Consider the following 16,945-nt stretch of genomic DNA (forward strand, 5'->3'; position numbering starts at 1 on the left):
CACCATGTGCCACTGACACGGTGAGGGTGGGGGGCATAGATTTCATGCACACGCCAGCCCCCAGGCTCTGATTGGCCTTTCCTCCCACCGCAGTACATAGAGGGAACGGAAAGCTGTTCAAAACAGCTGGCAGTTCTCTCTAGGTACCAGGGATGGGGAGCAAAGACTGCACGCGCTCCCCCACCCCCAGGTCAATCAAGGTCTGTAGGCGTGGGAACACAAAACGTCTCCTGGCCCCGCCTCTTCTGCCTGAGATTCCACACCTCCTGGGTTGGCCCAAGGCCACTTCCCCCCTTTAAAAATGATTGCCCACCCCTGGCTTAGAGATACTCCTGGCTTTTCTGTCCTGGGGTGGCCCAAGTCAGTCACTTTGTCCCTCTCAGGCTGTGGTCTCATTCTTGGCTGTACTACATGAGGGCCTGCTCACAGTAGCTCTCTTCTGTGGAGCTACAGATGCAGGTGACCTGTTATTTTCCCCCCTCTCCCGCCTCCCATTCCTGGAACAATGAGCACTTCTACAGCCTCAGCACAAGATTTTAAAGGGGCCATGCTCCCTAAACCCCAAAGGCATTTCACCGGCAAATAACTAACTGAAGAGTGTTAAATAATTAACACTAGAACTGTTTATTGGAGTTTGAAAACAGATTAAGAACAAATAGGAGCAGAATTCCTCAAAAATCTTCAGCAGAGACCGCAATTCATGGTTTTTCAATCTCTTCTTAAGAGACATGCTAAGTGTTGTTTTTATGACTGACTGCAGTGTGGAAAGGGGCACTTGGTTTGTGCTCTGTGATTGCCTCTGCCTAGTTTTGTTAGACTCTGACTTTCAGGAGCACTAATATTCAATCACAACAAAAAAAACCAAATGTAATGGAGAAAGAGATCCCATCTCATATACCTTACAAATGTAGGATGAATTTATTATATATGTCATTATGTGCACATAACTATTAAAACACTGTTTCCAGCTGAATATTTACACAATTGTCTGGAAGCATATTGTTTGCCCACTTTTCAAAGCCAATTTATATTCGATGCACATAGCTGCATGCATGAAATTCAGACAAAACCACAGATGCACAAAATAACCAAGGCATACTGTTATTATTTATTGTTTGTCTCCCAGAAGTGTATAGAGTCTACAATCAGTGCTCAATGCTGTTCTAACACAGAACAAAAAGGCAGTTCCTCTCTAGAAGAACATACAACAGAATTTAACATAAAATGTACCAAGTAATTGTAGTGATGAGGGTAACAGTAACATGATAACTACTTTGCAGAACCCATCTATGTGCTCAGACCTATGGTTTTTAAATAGTTCATGCCTTTAATATAAATAAATATGACAAATATAAGAATTGCCTGCCAAACATCTCTGCTTAGCTGTAATCAGCTGCCAACTTACCATCAGCGTCACAGAAGAAGTTGGTCTCACGGAGACATTTGGAGGAACACAAGCTAGTGGATTTATGGATTCATTTGGAGGGAGTGTCCTGGCATAAGAGTCAGCATGGAAGAAATTGGGAAAGGTGCTGGTATGACAGGTGAATGAAAGGATCTCCGCCTGTGAAATCTGATCTTTTGTGTGCTTTTACACTCTACCATACAGATTTCATGGAGATCAGTGTTTCTGTTTGGTAGTTCTGATTCCAAAGGGAGTTGCAGGGGGTTGCAAGGTTATTTGGGGGGGGCTCATGGTAAAGCCACTGTGCAGCTAGAAAGCAGTAGCTGTTGGCCAGGCGTCTGTTCTGAAGGCAGCACCCCTCAGCAGCAGTGCAGAAGCAACGTTGGCAATACCATACCGCACCCTTACTTCAGCACTGCTACCTTCATAGTTGTGCAGCTGGAGAGAAGCAGCTACTAACTGGGGACCTATCTCTGCAGGCAGCAGCACAGAAGTAAGGAAAGCAGTACTGCAACCCCCTCTAAAATAACCTTGTTATCCTCCTACACACACACACACACACACACAACTCCTTTTTCAATCAGGACCCCAACAATTGTAACACCTTGAAATTTCAGGTTTAAACAAGTGAAATAATTTATTATTTTTAAAAGCCTATCACTGTGAAATTGCCAACATGGACTGTGAATTTGATAGTGCAGAGGTGGGCAAAATACAGCCTGCAGGCCAAATCCAGCCCACCCACCAAACTGCTGGATCCAGCCTGCCACCATCCCATGGCCCAGTGGGAGTCTCAGACAGAATCCCTGCCGGTTGCTCTCCTGCATACCGCACAAAGCTGCTGGCTGCAGAGGCCATGTGATCTCAGTGTGCTACATGCCTCTGGGGTGGGGAAGGTCTCCACATGTTGCCTACACTGCTTTCCAGCCAATGGGAGCTGCAAGATTGTGCTGGGGATGGGGGCAGTGTGCAAAGCCCTCCCTCATCTCCTGTTTACAGTATGCAGAAAGCACATGGCTCCCTCATCTAGCTGCTTTGAGTGGCATGTGAGGGTGTGGGAGGAGGCTTTGCACACTGCCCCTGACCTCAGCAGTTCCCATTGTCCGGAAACTGGCCAATGGGAGCTGCCAGGGCCATGTTTGTGGCACAGGTCATGCCCTCTGTCCCCCACAGCTTGCCTCTTTGAGAGGTGAGCAGGGAGCACAGCAGGCAGGGAGCCTGCCTGAGGGTCCCACTGGGCTGCTAATTGGGAGGCACCTAATGTAAGTGCCTTCTGGCCAGAGCCTGCACCTGGAACCCCATCCCCTCCCAGGCCTCAACCTGATACCTCATCACAACCCAAACCCCTGCACATCCACTCCTGTACCCAGACTCTGCACCCCAATCCCCTGCCCTACATAACAACCCCCTCATACGCTTAGTCACAACTCAGACCCCTGCACCTCTGCCCCAATTGACAATAACTCTGCATCCCCTCCTATCCCCTTCCCCTCATGTAAGACTCTTCCCCTGCACGCATACGTCTCCTAGACCCTGCACCCCCTTCTAGACACCAATCTCCTGCTCCAGGTCACAACCTCTCTGAGACCCAGCATCCCCTCATTCATCCTTCCTCCAGGTCAGAATCCTCTCCTGTACCCAGACTCCCTCCCAAACTCTGCACCCCAATCCCCTGCTCCAAGTCACAACCTCCTCCTTCACCCTTTCCTGTGCCCCAGTCCCCTCCCCCAAGCTCCCTTCTGCAGCCAACCTCCACCCCAGAAAATATTATAAAAGACTGCAGCCCTTGACAATGTACCAAATTCTTGGAGTGCTCCCCATCAAAATTATTGCCCACCCTTGTAATTGTGCCATATTAATGGGTGATGGAGTGGGCAGCATTGACCAAGAAGAGGGGATAGGGTTGCATGCAAGAGTAGACAAGTGGGAAGGGGTTAGTTTTGAAAGGCCATTATGAAAAAAAGCTTGCTTATGACGTGTTCAATGAGACTCAAGAGAAACATTGGTATAGTCACTGTGAGAGGTCAAACAGCCTTTTGACTAGACAGGAGAGTGAGATGGGTGCCAGTAGGGTCAGAGAAGATGCAGATAAGCACCTCAGAGTGTTTTAGTGGTGTACTCTGAGGTAAAGGGACTGATGGTGGAAATGCTGTGGAGGAAGAAGTGGCAAAACTTGGACGCAGCTTGGATGTATGGATGTGAAGAGGCTGAAGACACAAAGATGATTCTCATGGTGAGTCTGAGTGACAGGAAGGATGGTAGTACTGTCAGCAGTGACTGAGAATGCAGTGAAAGTCTTGAGAGGAATGAAAGGAGTCGCTTTTAACCAAGTTACAATTAAATAGATAGCAAACTACACCCAAGGAAATGACAGAGGGACAGGCCAAGATACAAGATGGTGAAGAGGAAGCAGGTAATCAAAGGATTTCCAACCAATCACATTTCTGAATGTGTGACCAGGTTTTGGTTCATTTTAGTCTTGGTCTCTTGGAAGAAAAAGGAAGTTTTGGCTTTTGCTTGTTTTCCTGTTGCATTGCCATTCAGTCTGGGTGCTGACAAACTGGGTGCTCTGGTCCATGGAATATTTAAGTGTTTCATACAAAGTGAAGCAGCTGCAATATGTGAGATTGAGAAAGACCCTCCCCTTCAGAATTCCCTGAACCCCAGTGCTTATTATATGTGCTTGGGTATCGGAAGATCTGGATTCTAATGCTTGCTCTGACACAAGAAAAGGGGGGAACTGAACCCTGGTCTCCCACAGCCCTGTTGAATGCTTTAACTACGGGGCATAAAAAGGCACCACTACCCTCCTATCTGTCTTGTCTTGCCTCCTGCAGTAATGACCGATCTAAGTTAAACATCTAACTTCAGGAGAGGATCTGCGGCTGTGAATCCCAAGTGTCATTAAGTAGATTTAAACCCAACCGTCTCTACTCGACATTTGCTATTGGGTAGCTCTTCTATCAGCTTTTGGGAATCTCCTTCTGAGGTATCTAACTCTCCACATGCATTTATAGGGAGCGTGTGCGCCTGACTCAGGGCTGAGGATTCCAGAAAGTGGCAGGGATCCTAAAGTGAGGTATTGCAACACAGAACCTAAATCCTAAGTGAGGTGGTTTTAGCCTCAAATTCATCTTTACAATGTGATGCCGGGTACAGCTGCCTTTTCTGCCTGTAGATAAGGCAGCCTTTGGGAATTATTGGTATTTGAGATGCTGCCCCAAAGAAATAAGCAAGAAATAAATACTCTATTGTCTTTTAGCTTTTTATTTTTAAACAAACCTTCAGTTGGACTATTGTGAATTCCTTAAAGGCCCATACTCATGAATTAGATTACTGTGCCAGTGATGGTTGGCTTTCAAATTCATTTCACACGTTTTGAAAAAGACAGATGAAGATACCTGGTAAGTGGCAGCTTAAGTTTGCAGATGATACCAAACTGGGTGGGGTTGCAACTTCTTTGGAGGATAGGGACATAATTCAAAATGACTTTAGCAAGTTAGAGAAATGGTCAGAGGTAAACAGGATGAGGTTTAATAAAGAGAAATGCAAAGTGCTCCACTTAGGAAGGAACAATCAGTTCCATACATACAAGATGGGAAGCGACTGTCTAGGAAGGAGCATGGCGGAAAGGGATCTAGGGGTCATAGTGGACCACAAGTTGAATATGAGTCAACAGTGTGATGCTGTTGCAAAAAAAGCAAATATGATTCAAGGTTGAATCAACAGGTGTGTTGTAAGCAAAACTCGTGAAGTCATTCTGCCGCTCTACTCTGCACTAGTTAGGCCTCAGCTGGAGTACTGTGTCCAGTTCTGGGCGCCACATTTCAAGAAAGATGTGGAGAAATTGGAAAGGGTACAGAGAAGAGCGACAAGAATGATTAAAGGTTTAGAGAACATGACCTATGAAGCCAGGCTTCATGAACTGGGCTTGTTTAGTTTGGAAAAAAGAAGATTAAGGGGGGACATGATAGCGGTTTTCAAATATCTAAAAGGGTGTCACAAGGAGGAAGGAGAAAATTTGTTCCTCTTGGTTTCTGAGGACAAGACAAGGAGTAATGGGCTTAAAGTGCAGCAGGGGAGGTTTAGATTGGACATTAGGAAAAAATTCCTAACTGTCAGGGTGGTCAAATATTGGAATAAATTGCCAAGGGAGGTGGTGGAATCTCCCTCTCTGGGGATATTTAAGAACAGGTTAGATAGACATCTGTCAGGGATGGTGTAGATGGAGCTTGGTCCTGCCTTGAGGGCGGGGGGCTGGACTCGATGACCTCTCGAGGTCCCTTCCAGTCCTATGATTCTATGATTCTATGACTCATAGATATGTCATCTATCTCAGACCTCTCAAATAACATCTTAACTAGGGGGAGAATATTAATCTAACCTGTGGACATATTTCAATGGATGGAAAATAAATCCCTTGTCGAGTTACTGGCATTGATTCACATTGTTGTGTTGTTCCAGGAGCTCTTAAATGCTCTAAGTCCAAAGAAGTATATTGATTTTTGTTTCCAATATTGTTGGTGAAGCTGGCTTTTTGCCACATCCTAACAGTTTCCCAGCTATTACACAATGACTTCAACAACTGTAGGGTTTGGGCTTTTATAATACTTTATTAAACAAAAAATAATCATTCATACCTACTGATCCAGACTATAAAACAAAGACAAGATTAATAAAAGAAAACCAGCAAACATTCACTGCATTTTCATAATTGTACACATCAGTATTTCTGACATGAATAAAGTCTAGCTATTGATAAAAAAACATAAGTAGTATTTTAAAAATAAAGATAATATGACTAATTTTGTCCTAACTTCAGTATTCTGTAAGGCTATGTCCACAGTGGGAAATTGTTTCAAAATAACTTATTTTGAAATACTAACTCCCGAAATAACTACTTTGAAATAGAGTGTCCACACTACAGGGAAGCCTCAAAATTAGTCTGAGGCAGGCTCCTTAAATGTAGATACACTACTTTGACTGAGAGCCCCAGGAAGCACTGAGGAGTTATTTTGAAATAAAAGCAGCTGAGCATCCACACTAACTAAATTGTTATTTCAAAATAAACATTATTCTTCATCACAAGCAGGAGCTATTATTTCGAAATAACAAGCATGTTATTTTGAAATAATGGGATTGCTGTATGAATGCCCACCTTCTTATTCTGAAATAAGGAGAGTTATTTCAAAATAACTCCCTAGAGTAGACATGCCCTAACTGACAGATCAGATGCCAGAATCACACCTGAGGTAAGATAATTGAAGCTACCAGAGTTATACTGGCAAAGAATTTTGCTACTTGTTTTTGGAGTGTTTCTGAAAAATGTTAATGGAGGTCACAGTAAATTGCAGAGTTCCAAACTGGCTCCATGGAACTATGTAGAATGGCACAGCTTCCATTCTATTGCAGCATATGATATACACCAAGAGGCCACTTTCAGCCCCCAAGACACAGTGCTAAGAAAATGCAACCATCCACAAATGGTTAACATCAATAAGGTTGTTTTTTTCCCCCTGAAGTGCAGCTTTCGGAAAGAAATGCATTGGAGCCCCACCATCTAAAATATACTGGTGGATTTCAAGGAAGGAGCCATAGCAACCATTCCCACGGCTTCAGTTTAATTGACGAGCTGCTCTTTAAAGATCGAGCCCTAATGCTACTCTAATTATAATCTTTTGATAATTATTTGAGGCCAGGGTTTAATATGATATTGATGGCCTTCCATACCTGGAGCAATGGTGATGAAATTGAAGTTCCATTTCCACGTGTTATCCAAATACAGACATTTCTTTGAATTCATAACAATGTGTGAACAACTTCCCTACTGCTATGCATGTTCTGTCCATCAGTAAGTCATGTATTGAATCTATCTTTACAGCAGAGGTATTTTTAGTACACCTGCCACCATTGAACCTAAACACACCTTAAAAAACTAAGAACCCAAACTTGCAACCAGTTATTAAGAGGCATAGAGTTTATTACTGTGAACAGTCCCTTCAATGGGACAGTGCACAGTAATAAATCCTATAACTGGTAGTTATTCTTCGTAGAATAATCTAACATAAACATTATCCAAAGGGAAATACAATCTGACTTTCTGTGATCTCTAGTTGTTGTATATATTCATATCAGTGTAACACAGGTTGAAAAATCAAATTGTATTTTACTTGGTAGCCATCATTGTAAACATACAGGGTATGGTCTGAGGGGTTATAGTTGATACTTTGAATTGTTTCTAACATTTTGTCCATAATTATACTAATTTTACCTTCCTGTTCAGTGTTTGTGTTGAATGTGTAAAATATTTCCTCCTTCCTAGTATTGACAGGTCTTGTGGCATATAGAACACCACATATGATGAAAGCGTTGGAAACAGATGGTTTGTACTGCTTTGTTTTCCACGTATGGAGCACATCCAGTGTGGTCTCATTGAGTTTGCTAATCACAATGTTACCTGTGCTGTCCTCGGTTGAATAGATTACCCACAATCCACTTTCATCCACAGCAAAGTCTATATCTTGCCACCCAACACCAGCGTACGAGAAACGATTACCCATAGCAGCATCGGGCAGAGTTTTCCTCACAGTCAATGTGTTTGTGTTTAAATCAAGCTTGCCCATATCTCTTGAATTATATATATTGTAATACATGGAGTTATTGTAAACTGCAGTGCCACTGCCTTCCCCGTATACAATTCTTTTCTCTCTAGCATTTTTGAATAGCAGCAAATCGTCATAGGAATTATAAAGTCTGTAATATTCTAAAAGTCTCCCATCTGTGTTCAAAGGTGCAACCCAATATAAGTCATTCTGTGGGGTCTGAGGAAAGAAATCCCTACCCCAGGCACCATATTTGAAGGGAAATCCTCTCCAGTTCAGTTGTACAACATAGGGCTGGCTGATATTCACAATTCCACCATGACCACAGCTGCCTGTAAGCAAAGAGAAAATGCAGGCTTTTCAAATTCATGATTAGGAGAGAGGATTTACAGTGCTTTATCAGAAGCGCTTTGTTGCGAGAACAGAAATAAATACATATCTTTGTCAAAGGTTTGCTTTGCACCATGTAAACTGCACGTGGATTTCAGTTCTGTGGCCATCCCACTCTGACTGGAATAGAATGGTCATACCACTAGAACTGGGGTATTACTGAATAAAACAGCCAACAATCCAGGAACAAATGTTAGGGACCTTAGTGTTCAGTCAGTATTCACTTGCAGTAAATAAGTGAACAGCTTCTGTTTCAGATAAGTGACCAGTTTTCTCTTTTCCCCTGTTCTATGCTTTCCAACCCAATGGGCTGGGAAATCACATAGAAAATACAATTTCAAAATCATTTTAGGTCATTTGCTCCTGCTGTAGAGCATGGTTCCGGAAATATGGGAAACAAGAAGGAACGTTTTGTCTCACTGTACCTCAGTGAATTCTAGAAGGTAGAGGAAGAATTAACAACACTAGCTCTGGAGGCTCATTTCAGATTAGCACGCTGATGTCAAAATCACCATTTTAAAACAATATTTCACAGTGCCTTCTTGATTAACCTCTCAAAGTGGTTCAGACATTAATGAGCATAGCCTTACAATAGCTCTACAAGATGTACATATGTAAATATAGCCTTTTTACATGGGAGATAACAATAAGGTGCCCATACAAACTATTCTAACTAGGACAGTCCTGATTTTATTATGGTGTCCCTGGAACTTCAGGATGATTGAAGTATCCTCTTTTTCATTTCATTGGACAAAATATTTGGCTTTTTATAGCTACACCATGATTGTTCAAGATGTCTTGCTAAACTGAATAGAATTCATAGTGTTTACCGAGCGCAAACAGCCCAGTGGAATGAACATTCGGTATAATGAACAACATCTGGAAAGAAAACAATCTGAATGAATATAGATGCTGACATGGTTATTCCTTTGCTCGAAGCCACTACATTTTTTGAAAAACTCCTCCATTCCACAATATGCATCTCTCTAAGTCTGAAGTCTGACACCAACACAATTTAAAATAAAAGTGTCTTCTAGTCTTACTCTTTGCAGCTCTAAAAGATGTCACCATAAATGTGTGCCAGTTTTTTCTTTAAAAGCATTGTTATCTGACAGACAGATACTCAGTGATCTGCACAAATCATACAGCAAGTGAATGGTGATACCAAGTCCAGAACCAACTCAAAGTCAGGTGTTTTAACCACTAGATAATTCTCCCTATTAGAGGCAAAGTAAATTTTAATTGACAAGACCTGAATTTCATGTTTTTATTAAGTGATCAATTCAGGGCAAAAGCTGATGGCATCATAAATCAGTGCAGAGATTACACATGCTGGAAAATCATTCCTGGAGAGTAGTTGACAGTGGTTCATAGTCATGCTGAAAGAGCAGAACAAGTGGAGTCCCACAGGGATTAGTTCTGGGTCTGGTTCTGTTTAATACCTTCATGAGTAACTTAGATAAAGGCATAAAGAGTACTCATATAAAGTTTGCAGGCCATACCATGCTGGGAGGGATTGTAAGTGCTTTGTAGTACAGGATTAAAAATCCAAATGATTTGGACAAACTGGAAAAATGTTCTGGAGTAAATAGGATAAAATTCAATAAGGAAAAATGCAAAATACTCTACTTCGGAAGGAACAATCAGTTGCACACGTACAAAATAGTAAATGGCTTCCTAGGAAGAAGAACTGCAGAAACGATCTGGGAATCATAGTAGACCACAAACTAAATATGAGTCAACAGTCATTGCAAACAAAAAGCAAACATTATTCTGAGAAATTTTAGCAGTAGTGTAGTAAGCTAGATATGAGAAGGAATTCTTCCACTGTGCTCTGCACTGATTAGGCCTCAACTGGAGTATTATATCCAGTTCTGGGCATCGCATTTCAGGAAAGATGTGGACAACTTGGAGAAAGTCCAGAGAAGTGCAACAAAAATGATTAAAGGTCTAAAATGATTAAAGGTCTAAAATATGGGTCCTGGAAGTCGGGTGAGTAGCCCCATGTCCTCTCTCCCAGTTGTGCCTGCATTCGTGGGTGAAACCACAGGCCGCAAACTGCCCCGGGGCATGTTGCTGGCCCTATCTGTCTGGAGGGTTGTTCCGCCCCCCCCCTCCCCCGCCGGCCCCAATCCTGGCCACTTTATCGGCCGGCGCCAGCTCCCCCGGCTGCGTCCAGCACCGGGTGTTCTGTGTCGGCGCACACGGCTCATGGCCTTCTCCCTGGGTCTTAGCACCTGCCAGATCTAGCCCAGCCACCTGGGAGCATGCCCGGCAGAGATGCCACGGCAGGGGGCTCTCCCCCAAGAATTGTGTGCAAAAAATTTTCTGAGGACCGGTATTTTTTTTTCTAAGGACCGGTATTGGACCACGGACCACACTTTGGGAAACGCTGATCTAAAAGATAATGGACTGGATTACATGACCTTTCAAAGTCCCTTCCAGTCCTATGAGTCTATATTTTAGGGCAGGGCTACTCAACTTTGGAAGCCGCAGGGGCACAATGATACTCACAGCACATGTCGAGAGCCGCAACTTAAGTGTGGTTGCATATACATGCAAATATATATGCAAATATATGCAAATAGCTTCTTTTACACTGACAGGCATGAATACAAAGTACTTCCCACAATGCTCCGGCACCTCCTCCCGAGGACTAGAAACACCGACACCCTGTACCTGTCTGTTTCAGCTAGCCCGTCCACTTGCATCTTTCAGTGCTGATCCCGCTTGGGAGACACCTTGCCGTTGTGAAACATATTCCCAGCAGAGGCCATGTTCAAAGGATCCTACATGCAGGCTGCGTGTTGAGAACCACATAAACCCAAACCGCACCGTGGGCCGCAAACATGGGCCCGTGGGCCGCGTGTTGAGTAGCCCTGCTCTAGTGGATAGGGTTTCTTTGACACTAGTCATTTATATTTTATCTTTTGAGTGAGTACTATTTGATGGCTGTTTGTTAGGCTATGTGAAAAGAGTTGCTGGCCTTAATCTATTCCTAATAAAGAAGTGTCTGTGTAATGCCAACAGACAGAAGCAAACTAGGATCTCTGGAGCTCTACCGCTTGAGCTAAAACCCAGCTGGCTGTCAGCTAAGGCTGTAGAGAAGACTTATTATTCTCTCTGTAAGTGGTCTAGACGTCACCACATGGGATAGTGAACCACACCCAGAAGGTCCGTGGGTTACATATACAGCACAAATAACACTTTTATCCTCTTATTAGCCGCGAGAACAGAGATAACACAAAGACAGAACTATGCTCTCACACCTAAAGCTGGTCCTTCTAAGCAAGGGTTGAAAAGAACCAGTGGAATAGAATTGGAAAACTCCTACAGCTACTGAGGGGCCCAGACATGCAGAGCAATGGGAGGAGGGGGCAAAGAGAACCCCTTGTGCCGTTCTGAAGGTACTCTCCCTTGGAAATGATTGAAAACGCCTGCCGCTTGGAGAAAACCAGTGCTTGCAAAATGCAAAACATTTCTTCTTCAGAAATAGAAGGATCAATGTCACTTCTGACAGGGATGATTTATTGGCCTCTAGATAGAGTAAGGCACTGCCCTAGAAGCAGGACAATATCGTTATGGCCTTTCAGTCTAACTATTGATAACCGCTGCAGATGCTAATGTGTGTTTTACTGTAACTGTAACATTTGTGGCAGTCTACAAAATACAGTTTTGCAGTGATCTGGCTGTGTCTCCCTTGCTTTTGTCTTTCCACCTGTCCTAAGCTCCACTGTTTCCTGTCTTTTCCCATCCCTCCCTTTCACAGCCTGACCACTGATGCCCAAGCATGTGGGTGGGGAGGAGGAATTCACTCACTGCCCTCACTGCTAGGGGTTTGGGAGCAGGTTTCATTTCTTCCCTGGGGCTTCTTTGGAGCCCTGCTGATGGAAGCTGCAGAGAGGCTGTGCCGAACTGCTGTTTCTCCTGGCCACCTAGGTCATGCCCCTTCTTGGTCAGCATCAGCCATTTTTGGGACTTAGTTGACTAGAGCACAGGTTGCAGTCATTCTGTGCCATTGTAACTTCTGCTGCTCAATTTTCTCTTCTGCAGACACTCTGCTGGAAAATGGTATAGCCCTGGAGTTTGCTCCCTTGCTGGAAAACACTACCAAATAATGCTCCAGTTACAGCAAATCAGCATTCTAGGCTCGGATTCAGCAAAGCATTTAAACACGTGCTTAAGTGCTTTACTGACTGTGAATGGACCGCTGAGACCTGAGACCTCATTTCCAGATATAGCACAAAATGCAAGCACTGTATGGACAGCGAGGCTGTAGCTCTGCAAATGGTACTTAGCACGGCTAATAACATGGCCTCAGTACTTGGTACACGTACTGATGTTTGGAGGTGCTCGTACCTCAGTTAAAGCAATGCAAGAAAGATAAGGCAGACAATGATGCAAAGTGGCTTGCCAGCCTGCCAACTCTGTAAATCTATTTGAGTCATTTGCCTTGTATCTCTATTGTGTATCGCTACCTCTGGTATTATGGGTTGTTCTTAACTGTTGACATATTGAATCTATTACTGAACTTAACTCACAGCAATCTTATTTCAAAATTAAATGGCTATTAAGAGTGTGTATAAATCTGTGATTTGTTCCAAAAAAATATTGCTGGTACTGAGGTACTCCTAAACTCATATATATGCAACCTCAAATAATTTTTCATATCATTAAACTGAACTCATTCCAGCTTCATTTCAATAATTCATGTGCTGTTTCATAAATAAAAAACAAACGTGTGTTCAGTGGAGAGACCTTTTCTTACAAAAGAAATAATAAATTATTATTTCTTCCCTTAAAGAGATCTCTCTGCTGAACACTTGTTTGTTTTTTATTTATGAAACCATGCATGAATTATTAAAATAAAGTTAGGAGCATGTTCAGCTTAATGACATGAGAAATTGTTTGAGGCTCCATACAGTGGATGTTTGAATATGATTTTTGAAAACTCTCCCAGAAACAGTTTAAAAAAAACCTCTGTGGCAGTCAGGGCGGGTTATCTGTCTTCTGCACAGGTTCAGAGGAATTTACTCTTGTTTATTTAATCTTAACTTGCCCTCCTGTCTGGATTTTATGGGGAAAATATACAAAAGAAACAAAGTGTCATGTCATTTTGTAAATATTGGGAGGCACTTGCAATAAATCCATATGAATTATTCAGACTTCAGCATTTTTAACTCCTTTTTTACTGTGTTAGGCCTCTGATCATTGAAGTCTCGGGGTTAATGCCATGTCTTGTCTCTTTTTCAGAGGTAGGCTGCATGTTCTTGCAGAGAGGTAAGAAAACAAATACACTTTATTCCCACACCCAGGCTACCCAGACTGTGGGTCAGGATATGCAGGAGGGAGTGGCACTGAACATCTGCTTGCTAACCCACTTCTGAGAGGAAGAGGAGCGAGTTTGGAGAGGGCAGGAAGCCGTGCCTCCATAACCCAAACATGCCAGGTACCACAGCTAAGCTGGCAGCCTGGGGTTTGTGTCAGCAGTGAATTGACATCCCTGTGCCCTCTGAAGAACAAGGCAGAAAGGAAAATGTGGCTGCTTTAACCACAATTTTCCTGTGTCGCTCCTGGGCCAGCACTGCAATGCCCCTCTTCTTCCTCAAGTATTAAGCTCTCTGGGGAAGAGAATGTATTACATTTTGGTCCCATTCCTGTGAAATGGACCCTGCAGGCAGACCCTTTCACCCACATAGATTCCCATTGATATCAGAGGCACAGGGATCCACCCACCTGGATCAGATTGCTGGTTTGGCCCTGTTTCTCTACAACCACCACAGAAATGGCCAGCTCTAAGTTAACCTACCCATAACTAAAGCCTTGACATTTCCAGTGATAACTGGTACCACTGCGTTACCCAAAAGACAGCCAGGCCACAGCCATTTCTTTTCCTACATTTCAGCTTTACTTAGGGTACGTCTAAACTACGCGTAATTTTCTAAAGAGGATATGCAAATTTCAAAAGTGAGTCTTTTGAAAGTGAAAGTAATCTGGAGGCTTTTTTTCAGAAAAAAAACACCTTTTTTGAAAAACCCGTAAACCTCATTTTTTAAGGAAGAGTAGTTTTTTTGAAAAAGGTTTTTTTTTTTTCCTGAAAAAAATGCATCCAGACTACTTTCACTTTTCCAAGACCCACTTTCAAAAGCGAGATCGGAAGAAGATATATCTTTCTAAAATAATGCATAGTCTAGACATAGTCCTAGATGTGGGACGGGTGCATGAAATCAGTGTGACCTTCATGCAGAGATGCCGCCATTTCTACAGGAGGCTAACCCCCTGTCCCAGCCCTAGGGAGAACTGTTGGTCAGGAACTTGAAATCTAGTATATTAGTCCATGAATGTAAAATGGTGGGGGGAGGTGCAGCTTTGTCCTTCCATTTGCCTGTTAGTACCTCAGATGGCTCACCACTCTCTGCTGACTACAGTACTAGATAATTTTAGCTGAAACAAAATACAGGACTATGTAGCACTTTAAAGACTAACAAGATGGTTTATTAGGTGATGAGCTTTCGTGGGCCAGACCCACTTCCTCAGATCAAATAGTGGAAGAAAATAGTCACAACCATATATACCAAAGGATACAATTTAAAAAAATGGGGGGGGGGGAGTGTGGAAAAGGTAAATGTCTGTGAGCTAATGGCATTAGAGGTGATAATTGGGGAAGCTATCTTTGTAATGGGTAAGATAGTTGGCGCCTTTGTTGAGACCGACACATAGAGTGTCAAATTTTAGCATGAATGACAGTTCAGAGGATTTCCTTTCGAGTGCAGATTTAAAATGCTTTTGAAGTAGGATGCAGGTAGTTAAGTCGTTGAGACAGTGTCCTTTCTCGTTGAAATGGCAAGAAACTGGTTTTTCTTTGTGGTCCTGTCTAATATCTGTTTTGTGTGCATTGATTCTTTGGCGAAGCGTCTGAGACGTTTGTCCAATGTACATAGCAGACGGACACTGTCGGCACATGATAACATAAATTATATTTCTGGATGCGCAGGAATATGTGTTCTTGATCTTATAACTCACTTGGTTAGGTCCAATAATAGTATCAGCAGAGTGAATATGTGGACAAAGCTGGCAACGGGGTTTGTTGCAAGGGAAGGTGCCAGGGTTGGTATTAGTGTGGTATGTCCAGTGGTGGTTGGTAAGAATCAGACAGATTTTCATATGTGTTCAATTTTTTTAAATTGTATCCTTTGGTATATATGGTTGTGACTATTTTCTTCCACTATTTGATCTGAGGAAGTGGGTCTGGCCCATGAAAGCTCATTATCTAATAAACCATCTTGTTAGTCTTTAAAGTGCTACATAGTCCTGTATTTTGTTTCAGCTACACCAGACTAACACAGCTACATTTCTATCACTATTCTACATGCAAGATAATTTTAGTTGAGTATGACAAAGAGCCTGCTGCTGAGCCCTCACTCTGAGCCCTTGTCTCTGTATTCCTGCCCAGACACAGTCAGTTGAAATCAGGGGAAAAGAGAGACAGTTATTCAGTTTGTCAAAGGGTAGGGAAGAGGTTGGATACGTTTCTGCTGAATGGGGTGGTAAACAGAGACAGAGGTGCTGGAAATGGCTGTCAACATGCCAAAAGTAATGAGTTTTTATTATCAATAGATGTACTCAAACCCATCTTGGACTGGGCCATGCACAAGAAGACTGTAGTCAGAGAGCAGGCCAGATGGAGAACGGTACTTTCTGATAGGTTGCTTGAGAATAGGCCTGCTGTCTCCACAAAGCCTGTCGGTGAGCACCGCCTTGGGATGCAGCACGTGAGGGGCTATATTCCAAAATACTGCAAGAGCGAGTAACATTCATTAAACCCGCCTCAGACAAGTTAGGGAGTTTTTAGGCTTTCCTAAGTCCTTTTCACTCATCCCAAAAAATGAAGGGAGAAGAGGAAACAGATCTGAAAACAGGACAATGGGTCGGTGTATTATAAATATAGTATGAGCCAAAAGCAGAGGAAGTGGTTTGACAGGAATCATGGTTATGAAGGAAATATATGGAAATCTGTGCATAACTGCTTAAAGGTGTGTTAGAATGTTTTGGCAGTCTAGTGTGAGCAACTATTCACATCCTCCAAAGGGACCCATCGAGGAAATCCAACCAACTCACTCACATCCTCTTCCAAACAGCAACCTCTCCCTCCCACCTTCTGTCTGTTAAGTAAATAAACGGTGCTGTGTACAATCACGGCAGAAAATTTTGAACAATATGATGTAAAATAAAAGATTGAACCCATGCCAAAGAGAGTGCTCTCCTTCCTTCCCTCCCTACTATGCACACAAAGGGTATGTCTACACAGTCGTGCATAGCTCGAAATAAGCTACACAAACTGCGTAGCTTATTTCGAGATAACCTATTTCAAAATTTGGCACTGTCTACACAACACCACATTTTGAAATAGAGCTCTATTCCTGCATCTTCCTTCTTCCTGTGCAACAAGGTTTACAGGAAGCCGGAATAAGCCACCTGTTAATTTGAAATTATTTTGAAATAAAGAGCATGCTGTGCTGTTAAGATGCACACAACACTACTTCAGGAT

General features: G+C 42.9%; 1 protein-coding gene across 1 annotated transcript in view; it reads right to left on the reverse strand.

The window, feature by feature from the left end:
- Positions 1–5,998: 5,998 nt before the first annotated feature.
- The window catches only part of OLFM4 (olfactomedin 4), a 35,379-nt gene continuing 24,432 nt past the window's right edge, over positions 5,999–16,945 (reverse strand). Inside the window, exon 6 of the mRNA XM_006124370.5 lies at positions 5,999–8,339. Coding sequence (XP_006124432.1) covers positions 7,537–8,339 — 803 coding nt within the window. The 3' untranslated portion in view covers positions 5,999–7,536. The remainder of the gene's footprint in view (positions 8,340–16,945) is intronic.

The sequence above is a fragment of the Pelodiscus sinensis genome, chromosome 1, assembly GCF_052426305.1.
Source record: "Pelodiscus sinensis isolate ZL-2025 chromosome 1, ASM5242630v1, whole genome shotgun sequence".
NCBI classification, from domain to species: Eukaryota; Metazoa; Chordata; order Testudines; family Trionychidae; genus Pelodiscus; species Pelodiscus sinensis.